General features: G+C 33.6%; 1 protein-coding gene across 2 annotated transcripts in view; it reads right to left on the bottom strand.

Annotated features, from left to right (window-relative positions):
• Positions 1-14,334, bottom strand: part of FAF1 (Fas associated factor 1) — a 394,833-nt gene that overhangs the window by 181,586 nt on the left and 198,913 nt on the right. For both annotated transcript variants that reach the window (XM_074334706.2, XM_074334705.2), the window contains one exon: positions 1,475-1,561. In XM_074334706.2, coding sequence (XP_074190807.1) covers positions 1,475-1,561 — 87 coding nt within the window. The remainder of the gene's footprint in view (positions 1-1,474; positions 1,562-14,334) is intronic.

Raw genomic sequence — 14,334 nt, forward strand, 5'->3', positions numbered from 1 at the left:
AATTAGAGAGGTAACTGAAGCTCAGAGAATTTAAGTGACATGCTCAGATCTGATTTTCTCCTATTAATGTTATTATTTCTTGTACTGGGTTATTAGACAGACATTTGTGGTTTATTCATGTCTCCTCAGGAAAGTCTATCATTTATGAAAATACTATCTTATTTTTCTAAAATTAAATGTATCACATTTTCTGTCAAATTTCTCTCCCCTCTTGGGGAAAAGAAAAATAAACTAAAACCAACAACCACATGCTTCCCCCTTAGCCATGACAACCCGCCAATAATTTTAATGATATATTATAATATCACTGTTCAAATCAGTTGTTTAGAAATAAATGTAAGTGGCTGTACATAAACAATTTTTTTCTGGAAGGGCTCACTTTACAGAAAAGTTTTGCTACCTTCTGATTATTTTAAAGTTTCATGATCCACAAAACATTTCCCAAAGGCACAGTGTTTAGACTGTAGAATAATTAGACACGAGTAGCATCTACATACACAAATTGTTTAAAAATGTTTCCGTCTTCCACAAAGAATTTCTTCATATAAAACTGTATGATGGCAGTGCTTAGAGGAGTATTTATTATCCAGATAGAAACGTAATATTTACTAGAAAATACAAAAAGGTATTTCAATTCTTATAATCATTATTTGGGTACTATTACTAGAAGATGTTTACCAAGTCTCAATTTCTCAGCCTTATTAATTTGAAAAGTTAGACTTAACTTCAGAATTCTTGAAACATTTTAAAGTAAAAAATGGGTATCTGTTTAGAACAACTAAGATGACGGGTAAAAGTGGCCAAAATGTAATTGCAGTTAGCCTCCTTAGATGATAAAATTTACTTCCTTGGAAAAGAATAATCACTTAGAAACAGGGAATAGATAAGAAAGGTTGAAAATTTTACCATAGGAAAATCATTATAAGTAGATATAATAACAGATAAAAATGACAGACTAAATCTTTTCTTTCAGTTGTTTACGGTTATGAAAATTATGGGTATATTTAAAAATCAAGTCCTATTAATATTAACTGTAAAAATTAGCTTTTTTAAAGTACTAGTCTACTATGGGAAATGTAGTTTTAAAATGAAATATATAATGATTAGGTTGATTTTGAGATATCTGTCATTCAGGAAAAATATTTTTTGTGTTTGGGACATTTCATTAGCAATGTCTGAATATTCTTTTTATCAAGGGAAAGTTGAAGTCAAATCAAACGGCATTGCTTTAAACTTATACCTGATTTTAATACTGCAGCATTATAAACAGAATGCTGATATACGTGGCTGATGATACCTACTCTGTAAGTGAATTCAAATTCCTACAACTCTTCTTATTTTCACGTTATTTGATTTATAAATTTTTTTCAATGGACCATTCAAAGCATTTGTTTCTGCTTATTATCACAGACAATTGTGATAATTGGCAAAAGAGAGAAGAAGATATAAAACTGATTAGTCAACTGTCACTTACTGAGTCATCTGTGGCAGAAGTTGGCCAGCCCTCCCATAACTGGTGGCGAACGGGGATACTCGTAAGGTCATACACATTTCTTTTTACCTGTAAAAAGATAAAGACAGTGCAATTAAAATAGGTTTCCCTATGACTTAGGATAGTTGCCAATTTATGTGGTGTACACTGTATTTCCTCTGTTTTCTTCTAGATTCAAAACAAGAATTTGAAACCAGGAAAACATAAGTCAGAAAAATTTTAAACTGAAAAAATTCTAAACTAAATTTAAAAGCAGATTCTCAGTGATGGCTAGATGAAATAATAGTTCAAGAAACACGCCCCCCTCTACCGATTATTTTATATATTCCTGGATGGTTTCAATTTTTTTTTTCCAACTAAGAAACTTCAAGTACATAGTATACCTCAAACAGACTATAATTATATATTTTTATAATCTGTACTTTGAAATGATTCAAGACGTACAATTATTCAAACAAAAGATGTATTTCAAGTTTCTATGTGGAAGAGAGAAGAGTGGTCTTTTTTTTGGAGGGGCAGGAGGAAAATCATGAAGTTATTTTTATTGTTTGATGTAAACTTCAAAGATATAAAAACTTACTAATAAAGCAGCACGGGTTATTTCTTTGAAATCATCTCAAATTAGAAACTATTTCAACAGAATATTTATTAACTGAGAGCAATCCGTAATATACTATTTAGGCCCTTCCTGAAAAGAAAAATATAGTAATAATACTTTTTATTTTAAATACTGTTAAAGATGAAAAACTATTTTTCTCAACATGCAATATTATACCATTCACTTAAAAAAAAAAGAGGGGGTAATTTATCAGAATAAAGGATTAGAAGGTTAAACTCTATGTTCTCCAGTAATTAAGAAGTACTATATCTTTCTTCAGTTTTAAATAGGTTATAAAAATTCTATTTTGTTCCATATATAAAAATAAATGATCAGATTGTAAAAGTGGAGAGATTATGCCTTTATTCTTCAGGTTAGTTATGGGATTACACTATTGTAACAAATGAAGCTAGTATTGAATGTTTCATATAGTATGTTCTACATAAAAGACTTGAATATGGAAAACAGGTAGTATTCATTCATGTTTTTAAAATGCAAAAGTCTAAAGTATCATGTTGTCCAATTTCAGCATTTTGTATCGCATTACTGTTTATTATACATAAACACATCTAAGTTACCTTTCCAGTGAAACAGAGATGTATGTTCACTGGGGAAAGGAAAAAACCAAAACACAACACGGAACTCAATCTATTTTTATCTCTAATGTACACCTGTGAAAAAAGACTTAGTAAGTGAGAACTGAGAGGCTTGGGGGCCTGGCTTGATCCTCACTCAATTCAAACAAACAGCTTTTCTTCAGAGGTTCTTAGCGATGGCCAGTCTACCATGCAGCATTTTGTTTATGGTCAGTCACATCAAGTTTGGAAATTTTCGTTAGTCATTATCAACACAACAGTTTTACCAAATGCAAGTGGGCTAACCTCTGACCACTTCCACTAGCTAAGACTATTCTGTCATGCTTAAACATCCGCGCTTTTAAGGAGAAAGGTGTTCCATAAACCCAAAGCATTGTAGTAATAAAAGAAAGGGACAGGACAGAAGAGGGGAATATGAGAAGACTTTAGGCCTCAAGGCCAAAAATATTCCTTTCTTAAAGTTATTTTTCAAATATGTTGTCTAGATACACCAAGCTTCATCAGCTCTTTTTAAAAGAAAAAAAAAAAGCAGGACAAATGTTTGTATCTGTTGGAAAGGCTGCAGCAAGGCTACGCCAGCAGTGGATAGTATACACAAACACTATGAGTTGAGGATACAAACAAATAACTTTGGAGTGGGATTCTTTAAATTCCACTTTAATTCCAAAACTCAACAATATGGTATTATGAAATAAACAGTATTTTTTTTTTTCATTAACTCATCTGTAACTGCACTGAATTGAATAACATTCCTTTGCTATTCTAGGCCTGAAAAGCATGTTCTGGCTATAGTGTTATGTTGGTATAAAGCACAATGCCAGACTGATGTGCTGAACAAAAGTGATCAAAGTTAGAGTAATGTTAGCCACTGCACAAGTATTTGGCTTCATTGTTCTCCCCAGAATGACATCTGTTAAGCAACTTGTCATAGAATAAACTGGTTAATGCAGACACAACTTGGCTGAGAGGGTACAAACTAAAGCATATTAGGCTAATGTTTGATTGTTCCAATGGAAAAGATAAATTCATAGAGATTCTGGGATTAAACGAAAAGAATCTTGTATTAAACCACAATCACTAAGCAATAACTTAAGTGAAGAAAAAAGTCTTTCAAAAATAATTGCATGTTTATTAATGCTGTAACTATAGGCAGATTTTTAACATATGAAAGAAACACAAGTGATAAGGCAGCAAAAGTACAAACTGGGTGGTGGTTTTACTAATGGAGATACAAAAATTCCATTGCCTTTACTGATGGTTTTCTTTAATTACAATTTTAAGTCATAATTCTGCAGGGGAGGAAAAAATATGAAATGTAAGAAATGTACACAAAGCAAAAGTAAAAATTATTCTTTTAAAATATTATTCTAGGAAACCTGAGTGACAAAATACAGCTGTGAATAAAATGGTGCAGATGAATATAAGGGCATCGTGAATCAAATGTGAGGCATGAAAAGAGAGGAATGAAGGAATGGGAGAGAGAGAGAGAGAGAGAGAGAGAGAGAGAGAGAGAGAGAGAGAGAGAGAGAGAGAGAGAGAGAGAGAGGAGGAAGAGAGGAAGGACTATAAAGGGAGAAGAGAGGAGGATGAACAGAGAGGGAGAGGCAGGAGGGAGTGGGGAGGAGGGAAATGGGAGGAGAGATAAAGACTGAGAGATTGACTGATGGATTTAAGAGATTTGAGAGCACTTGAGAGACACAGAAAAGAACACACACAGCCTGGGGTGCTGTAGCTGGTATACCCAACTGCCATTATTGCTCTACTTCTAATGGAATTTCATCTTTAGAGATTTGTGTTAAATTCCAGTTAAGGACAAGTGGCACTTCACAGGGTAACATTTCCTAAGGGCCTTTTTGTCTTACATATTTTCTTTGATCAGCATTGACTGAAGATCATGCTGAACCTTCATAATCTTTTCAATTCTTGTTGTGCATTAAGCTCTAAATCTATGAGATTTCAGGCTGCTAAACTATGCAAATGTTTCAATTAGTTATGAAGAAATTTAATAAGTGCTTTGATTACCAACTGAACATCAAATTATGTTACAAACTATACTGTATTTGGATCAAGTGTTCTAGATAGACAATAGATTGTCCAGTTTGTTTTCTAAATTTTCTAAAAAGAGAATTCCATTTCTTCCCCACTGTTTCAGATAAGACATTTGTTTGTGATTAAGCAAAAATGTAAATCAGATTAACTTGAAATGGTACAGAATACAGCACTTATTTGTTCATTACTTGCTTTTCATTAAATAAACATATATTTATATACTAAAATTAATGTAAAAAAACTAAGCAATGATCTCCACTTCAAACTTCACATTTCCTCATTATGGAAATTTCATTGAGAAAAACAGCACTGGGAAAATGACAATTTTATTATGATCTGCTCAATATGAAATCATATATTCATCTCCCCCAGTTTTCTTTTCAGGGCCATAAATTTTCAAACAATTTTTATTTTTCAGTTAAATTTTATCAGAATTTCTAGAAAATAATTTTTAGCAAGTTACTCTGCTAAATTAAGCTTTGACGCTCAGACAGCCTCACGAGTTGTTTGTAGCTATTCAAATTGAAAAATAAAAACTTGTAGATAACTTTGTCAGCTATAATCAAATCATTCCCTGTGAGCTAAATGTTGATCAAAGTATTGAAACACATTTCAGGGAATTTTAAACGCCATTCAGGTATTATCCAAGTGAAAACAGTTTCCAATAATAGTCACCAAGTTTGAGGTGTTGTGGCACAAAGTGAGGCAGAGAACAAGATTTCTAGTCCGAATTTTGCCCAGTTGTTACTATGGGCAAGTTGGCTGAATCTCTTTGGACCTTAGTTTAGTCAATATTAGAAGAGAATACAACAAAATCACTTCCAATTTTCAAAGCTCTAAAGTCCTATGATTTTGTGAAAATAATGGAGTTAATCCTAGGTACAGGAAAGAAGAGCTACATATATCTAAGATAAGCAAGTAATGAGGGAAAGTTTAAACCATACAGGCTAGAAAATGGAATAAAAATAGTAAAGAATTAATAAATATAACACATCAAAAAGGAAAACTGAAAATAATTTGTTAAGAAATATAGATAAAATAAGGTGATTTTTTTTCTTAGGTGAAGAAAAGGCTTAGTTTTTGCTTTTATTATATGAAGAAGTCTAGATTTTTAAAAAAGTCTGAGTAATATTTTCCCCTTATGAAATCTTATTTGAAAATAAAGCCTGTCACACTGGTTTCCCAAATAACTATTTCATCAACCAAATGTCATCAATGAGGCTATGGTTTGACAGACTACTACTAGCTAACTGGTATAGTTGTAAATTTCAACATCTTTAAAATTTTGAAATCTGGTCCTTGATTCTTCACATATTAAACATTTTAATATAGCAAAAAATAGAAAATGTTTAATTGCCATGGGCTTACAACAGCTATTAATTTGTTAGCACTCTAGTTTCTAGAGTTTCTGAATTAAGAACACTATGTTCTTAATTCTTAGTTGTACAAGTTACAACTCTCACGAAAAAGCACCCCGAAACTAGAGACATCTATCTCATTCTCTTATTAATCTTAGAAGAAAAAGACTTTTGGTTATATTAGAACCTGAACTTAACCCAAATTTTAAATACATCACACTTTGAACCCCGAGTACTTCACACTACCAACTGATGCTCTGGTTAAGAGTTTGCTAAATAATAACTGCACTGAACAAGTAAGTGTGTGCATGTGTGCGTGTGCGTGTGTGTGTGTGTGTGTGTGTGTGTGTGTGTGTGTGTTTAAATCAAAATAAGGCATACAGACTAGGCATAGTTCCAGTTTCCTAGCAATCATTGGTGCTCTGAAAGGCTTATAGTTAAGAATCCAATCACTTCTGATCCAGACTGGGTTTTGAACACACACTTCGTATCTAAAGACTTTTTCTCTTTTTAACATACTGTATACTCATAGCAGTTGCACACGGATTTGTTTTACTAAGAAGCAAGTTAAAACCCTCCTAAAAATCCTTCCTGAACAAAAACACTTGAAACCGGATGGTGCACAGGGAATGAGAAGGTGGCATCAGTAATCAAATGTTAATTAGCAAGCTTTTTTTTTTCCTTCCCTCAGGGCTGGCCTGTGTTAGAGAATTCAAATCAGAAATCAATGCTCCAAGTGTTTAACTATTACTTCTTCTCATTAACCATTTAAAAGACTTGGCAATTCTCTCCTCATAAAAACAGTAACTTGAGACATTTCTTTTTCTCAAATACAATCTTTCCAGAAAACAATAAAGATGTTGTTCGAAAAAAACTATAAAATTGAAGTTGCTTTCAATCAGGCTTAGAACTGACTGTATTCTTTCTGCTCTTTAAAAACATCTTTTGGATCTAGCTGAATTCTTCATTCCAACAGCTGCAACTAAGTTTTGCTTTGCATACTATAGTTAAAAAACTTATTACACCTTTTGTCTGTAAAGAAATTTGACAATTAGTATCTTAACAGATTACTTAAGAATGATGACAATAAAGCTAATCAAATATGGAAACTAATTTGAATGCATAAGCTGGAAACAGATTTTAGCCATCCTGAAAAACTACCAAAGGATAACATTTAACACTTTCATTAGAAATACGGTTATAGTCATAATTTCCTATCCCAGAAGTTTGGTGTGGGTGAAAATTATATAAAAATTGCAACGTTAGATCATATTTAAAGTGACTGAATGATCATAAATTTATTAAAAATGAATTCCTATCTTTAGTTAAAGGTTAAGCCTGGATTTTAAAAAAGAATTCCTCAAGTGCTAAGAAAATGTTTATAGACGAGTAAGGCTGAGTATGTTTCACACATAGAAAAGATGCTAAATTTTAGGAGCTTCTGGAAAAAAAGTTTAGAGAAATTGTGAAGTTGGCAGAAGTTGAAATATGGAACAATTTTTCTACAACAGCAGCTTTCAAAGTGCAGAAAAGCAGTATTAGTATAACCAGGAAACCACTACATATGTAAATTTGGGGGATCCACTCCAGACCTGTGTATTGGAAACTAGGGCCCAGCAATCTGTATTTTAACAAGCCCTCTAGGTAATTCTTACCAAGCCAAAGTTTAAGAAGCACTGTTTTAGGATGTGTGAATTATAGGCTCTCCCAGATGGCTATGCCTCTCTAGTTGACTGATTCTAAAGTTCTCTGAACTCTTGCCTTAGGTGGCCAGTCCTTTTTGAGAATGAATATGATTAATAATGATTTGTTACAAAAATTCTAAAAATGCTATAATTTTGTTTGGATAAGGTGATCATTTTTAGTCTAAGAAACTAATGAGAGAAGGCACTACCTCTTTACTATAGACTACATAGCACTAAAATGATGGATAATAATTGATACATAATAATCTTCATCACTGAAAATCTGTGTTAATCTTCAGTTTTTCTGCCTTAAGCTTAAGTGTGATTACTTTCTGGCTATAATATATATTTGAATATTGCAGTAAAACTAGTAAAACTGCAAATCCACAATAAACGATCTATTATCTATTGGTCACACTAAGTAAACTTGGAAGATACTTATACACATCAGCTCAATTGAAGAAATGCTCCTAAACACCAGAGAACTATGTTCAAGCAAATTAGAGACTAAGCAGTTGTTGTCTCTCTCACAGACCAGCTGAAACAAGAACCAAAGGAAAAACAGTGAGAGGTTAACCACCTGTCAGTCAAGACCTTGCCCTAGAGGGCAATATTTCCTCTCTATGGAAACAGTGAGAGAGCAAAGTTTTCCCAACTATTTAATGGCCTAATAGATACAAATGTTTTTTACTGCCTGCAATGAATATCACTCACTCAATAAATGCTCTTAAAATTTCCTTTTAAAATCAAGTAAATTAATCAACTTATAATTCCTTTACCAAAGGAAAACACCAATTAAGTCAAAAGTCAATCCTAGAAATAACCAGAACAATTATAAGAACACTTTAGGAGTTTTACTTTAACCTAAAACCCTTTTATAAAGTTCAATTTTATGTACTACTTCAAAAATCGGTCATAAACCGAGAAATATTTGTATGCCAAAAATGTTTTGATTTTTAAGTCTGAATTTTAGTAGACAAACAATTTGATATATTATCAGAACAGTGCACAAGTTAATTTTAAAGACATAAAATCATACCTGTAAACCCAATATTTAGTTAGCTACAAGGATATTCATTGCAGTCTTGTTTATCATCACATACACACAAAATTGGCACAATCTTAACATTCAATAATAGGACAGTTAAATACATAAATGAAATACCATGCAGCCATTAATATGATGATGTAAAACCAGGATCAGCAAAGTACAGCCAAATCCAGTCTGCTGTCTGCTTTTGTAAATAAAGTTGTACTGAAACACCACCCCTTCCGTTTGTTTATATACTATGTATGGCTGCTTTTGCACTACCGCGATAGAATAGTTGATGCAATAGAAACTGCATGGCCTGCAAAGCCTAAAATATTTATTATCTAGCCTTTACAGAAAGTTTCCAACCCCAATTTAGAAGAATAATTAGTAACATTAAAAGTTGTTACATATTAAAAGAAAACTAGGTTACAAAATGATGTGCCTTTCTGCTTGTTATATGTATACATATACATACATGTATGTATGTATACTATATGTATGAATAGAGAAAAGATATATAATAAATGTTAAAATTTGTTCCCTCTGTATTATGGTATTATGACTCATTTTTATTTTCTGTATATCTATCTTTTCTAAGTTTCTACTACTTCTGTAATAAGTTGTTTTTTTTAATTTTTGTTTTCATTCAAAGTAAAAACATGAACTTGGGGTCAGAACCTGGCTTTCATTTCTGCTGTGCCACTAATTATCTAAGTGACCCTGAGCAAAGGAAATGGGAAAGTAAGAGAAAGGCTTCTGAACATTTACTGAGCAACTTCTATAAGCCAAGAACTAGGTTTTGTGTTAACATATCCTTATAATACCTTTTACAGGTATTACTACCTTCATTTTACAAATGATGAAACTGAGGCTCAGAGACAATACATAATTTGCCTAAAGTTACTCCAGTTAGTAAATGGTGAGATTAGGATTTAATTTATTAGTTCTGTGAGTCTAGATTCTTTCATGACTATGACATATCTTCTCTTGGACTGAATGTCTTCTGTAAAGGTTTGTAGGAAATTATCTTTAAAATTCTTTGCCACTTGACACTTTTATAATTGTAATGTGTAAGAATTTTCTATGAGGCCATTTACACTTAGAATGGTGGGCATTAAGTGGTAACAAGTAAGAGTGACCAACTATGAGCAAAACCTCTGTCATGAGATCAAGTGAGCTTTTTCACACCTGTTGTACTGCAACAGGCAGTGAAAAGCAGTTACAGCCTGTCAATTTTGTACTTTTAAGTGCTAAAGAGGAAGGACAACTGCCAGATCAAATAGCAACTTGTTATTGTTTCAATGCTTGAATGCTGCCTTCACAGTAAGAGGGCAGCTCTTGGTGTCACACACAGCTGGGAAAGAAATAGCACAATAAAAAAAAATTTAAAGGAAAATACATCAAGGTAAAAGGAGAAGCACAATCAGAACAGTAAATAAACTTTATCATGTAAGGGTTAGCTAAGGCTCTTCCTCTTACAAACTTTGGCCCAATGCCTGCTGAGTTTCCCCTCCTTACTAATGTAAGCGTTTTGTCTGGAATAAAAGGGTATGAAGACATTCACATTCTGGGCCTGCTCCTGCTACATTGCCAATACATGGTAAACCAGTTATGCTCTATCTTGTTATTCCAGTTTTCCCTCTCTCAACAGTTGAGCCCTCTTGCCAACCCTTAGTCTATGCTTTTGATTTGTGTAAGTGAAATTCTGAATATTTGTTTTATTTGCAACCTCTGTAAGTTCTAAAATTGCATCTATAAGGAAGATGTGGAGCAATGCCATACTCTGCCAATTTGTTTTTTACAGAATGACATTTTCTTTTAAATTTTACACACACACACACACACACACACACACGTATGCACGCACTTGCACACGGACAAATTAAACTACTTGCCCAAATGTCATTTAGTTAATTAATGCCTAAGTCAGGATGATAATGCAGATTTAAAAAAGCCTTAATCCATTTCTTCTTTCTTCTTAAAAAAATGTTTTTTTTCTTAAAGACCATCGCTTCTATAGCAAACTTCAAATTTTTTTAAATGCTGACAATCTTAGTGTTTCTGGCAAAGACCCATCTTTCCATTCTGATGAAGACTGTATCCTCTCCCCCCCTGGTAGCACACACTGATGCTCACACACGATGTTCCTGTTTGCTTTGCTGTTTGCTGTTGCCCATCCAGGCCTTTGCCTTTTCTCTAAGATGCTGAAAACAGCAGTGGGAACCACTAATAGTGGAACCCCAGTTCTATAATCAAATCTCTCATAATTTTACATTTTTTTATTACCAAACAAAAAAAATGCAAAAAACAAAGACAACAATGGGACCCAGTGTTGGGGTCTGCCATGAATACTAAAGTGGCCTGGGGGGTGTGGCTCATCAAGTGAAAATAAACCATTCAAGTCATCCACAGCAAGGAGAAAGTTTGGGAACAACTAGGCCAGTGTTTGCATCTGGGGCCCCGGAGTCAGGAGAGTTATGTTTCTCTTCACTCTACTTAACCAAGACACCAGAGACAACCTACTTAACCTCTCCTTTTGGAAATATTAAGTAATCTCCTCCAAAGAACAGCCCGGAAAGACATATAAAAGTGTGTCTGGTCAGGTTTTCTGATTCAAACTTGCTACTTTCCAAAATCGGCTTTCAGCATTCCTCTTTCTGAGATATATGTGGGTGGGAGGGCAGGGAGGATATCTTAAGGAAAGTAGCTGCCTTGGCCAAGAGCACAGCTCTAATAAGAGGATAGATACCAATATTACATTCTGGTTAATTTTAGGTGGAGGAAGTAGAGTTGGAAGCTGATGGCAAATGACAATTTAATTAAAGCTTATCAAAGTGAATTGACACTGTGAACTAAAGTCTGATATTGCACACCAAACCCTGAGGACTGAAGCTGCCAATACTCAGAAGCTCCATATAAGGGGCTTTTAATCACGGCAGTTAATATCCCAACCCAAGAACCTCACTGTTAAGGCTGGCTCTGAGATGTAAATATAGATATCTTATAAAGAAAATAATAGGAATACCTTAGCATTCTCACTTAATGTATTATTAAGATCAGATATATGTTGTAATCACATAATTCATTAAATAAGCAAGCATTCTAAAAAAGCTGCCTGCAATCTCCTGTTAAAAAAAATTACTCCTACTTATTCATTAACAAAGCTATTCCTTAGCTCATCCCTGCCATAACCTATTCTATTCAAAACCATATGGGAAAGGACATTAAAAAACCGCCACAAACCATGGACTTCTGGTATTAGTGCTACACACTGCATACCCCTATTCATTATTCCACCTCCCTTGTTTAATCTATCATTAAGATTCAGTGACCCTACACTAAATTTAAAGCAGATCCTTCCTTCCTCCCATGCCTAAATTCACATACTTTTCTAGTTGGGGATGCCCTCAAGTATTAACAACTCTACGGGGTTTCTCTAATCTCAGCTCTGAACTATGTCATGCTATAGAACCAAGAAATTGCTGTTTTACATCTCTAACTATGGAGGCTTCCATAAAAAAGGACCATATAATTTACTTAATAAGATAAAGGGAGAAAAATCACCATTTAATAAGTATTTTTTTTTCATTATATATGGTAAGAGGCACATGGAGACAATCTCATATGCTGTGTTGTCTTAAAGGTGAATAATACCTAAAGGGAGTGCTTCAACTGTATTCACCACAGAATTTAGAGTTTTAAATAACGGTGAAAATGTCAGTTGTTGACTATCTTAATAAATTGAAAAACAAAGGAAAAAAAGAACATGTTGATTTTAATACATAGTTGATAAAACATCCATTTTGGAGAAAAAGAAGTTAGCAAGGTCGTATTTCTAGGATATATGAAACTTCATTTTCAAATTACAAAAAATCTAATGTACCATGTGGCAAAATAAAGTGTGTGGCTTTGTGTACATGATGTTCTATGGACACTAACAGAACGCGCAATGATGACAGGAAGGTTCTGTACCCGTCTGTTCAACAGGGTGGCTACTCGCCACATGCAGCTACTGAGCCCTTAAAATTAAGGAACTTAATTTTTAACTTTATTTAATTTTAACTAATTTTAATTAAAATTGCCACATAGGGCTAGTAGCTACCCTATTGGACAGTGTATTAAGATTACTTAAGGAAGTAGAGAATATAGAGCAACATAAAAAGAAACCATTGATAAAACTACATACTTACATGCATTATCTCACTTTTATTTCTTTATAGTCCTTGAGACATAAAGGCAGAAATATTGTGCCAAATTAATTTTTCACACTTCTACTTTCCATTGCTTTTAATGTTATTTTCAAGTTGCCTGATAAGTAGAAATTAGAACTGTATGTTTTAGTATCCCAAAGTTGAAAGAATAGTCATAGAATACACATAAATGATACCTTCCTGGAGGAAAGAAAAGCAGATCAATAATGGGCTATATTATTAAATATTCAAGATAGTCAAATATTCTTTAGTTAAAAATGGAACTCTGTCTAACATAGCTGCCACATTATGTGGATCTAATTATGCATCAATTCATTCATTTATTCACAAAATGGTTCCCTGGAAATGATTACAGTGATATAGATGCTACTACAATTAATCATGTTACCTGTATATCTGGCAGGTCTATCAGTACTATCTGCAGTTTCAGGCATCCACTGGGGGTCTTGGAATGCGTCCCCCACAGATAAGGGGGGGGACTACTGTAGTAACTAAAAGAGATAAAGTCTCTGTCTTCATGGAGCTTATATTCATTCTATAGTATGTATGGTGGGGAGTATAAGGTAGGGGGAAAGAGACAGAAAAGAAACCAGTGAACATGTAAATGAGATAATTTCAGAATTACTAAGTTCCATGAAGACTTACATTAGCATCCTACCAGTCCGTCTCAATTTCAGGTGGGTTGAATCCTTAATGAGAAGGACTGAAATCCTTAATGGGATTTCCCAGAAAGAATATTCCAGACAGAGAAAACATGAAATGCCAAGATGCTTTACATACATGTATATACTTGCTGAGTCTTACTGTGAAGTTCAACGCAGCTTTTAATCTTTGTTTACAGAAAAGGCAACTGAGGGTCCAAACCCTCCATGTAAGTAGCAGAAGCAGGATTCAAAAGGAAATCTGTGGGGCTCTGAGGCACTTTCTGTCTTTTACTATATACCATGAGGCTTCCACAAAAACTAAAACTAAAAAAGTTTGTTCTTTTTCATTACCCCCACCCCATTCCTTGCCAAAAAATGTTACCCACACTGTTTGCTTACTTAGCTAACGAAGCTTCCTTCACAGATTTGGGACATGTATTAGTTCAACTAGACTAAATAATCCTAAATCCCAAATTACTGTCAAGTACAAATTAATAAAGTTTATACTAATAGCTAACTCAAAGGGATATTTCAGAGATTTTGATCAAAGAGACCCCGTCTTCAAACACAGTTGGGTGTTGTTTGTATGTTTTTGCTCAAGTGAATAGGTATTGTCATGGATTCCAAAATGAATGGCAAATGCATTTGATCACATTTTTGTCATGTTT

The sequence above is a fragment of the Rhinolophus sinicus genome, chromosome 14, assembly GCF_057876585.1.
Source record: "Rhinolophus sinicus isolate RSI-liver-muscle chromosome 14, RSI-T2T, whole genome shotgun sequence".
Lineage (NCBI taxonomy): Eukaryota > Metazoa > Chordata > Mammalia > Chiroptera > Rhinolophidae > Rhinolophus > Rhinolophus sinicus.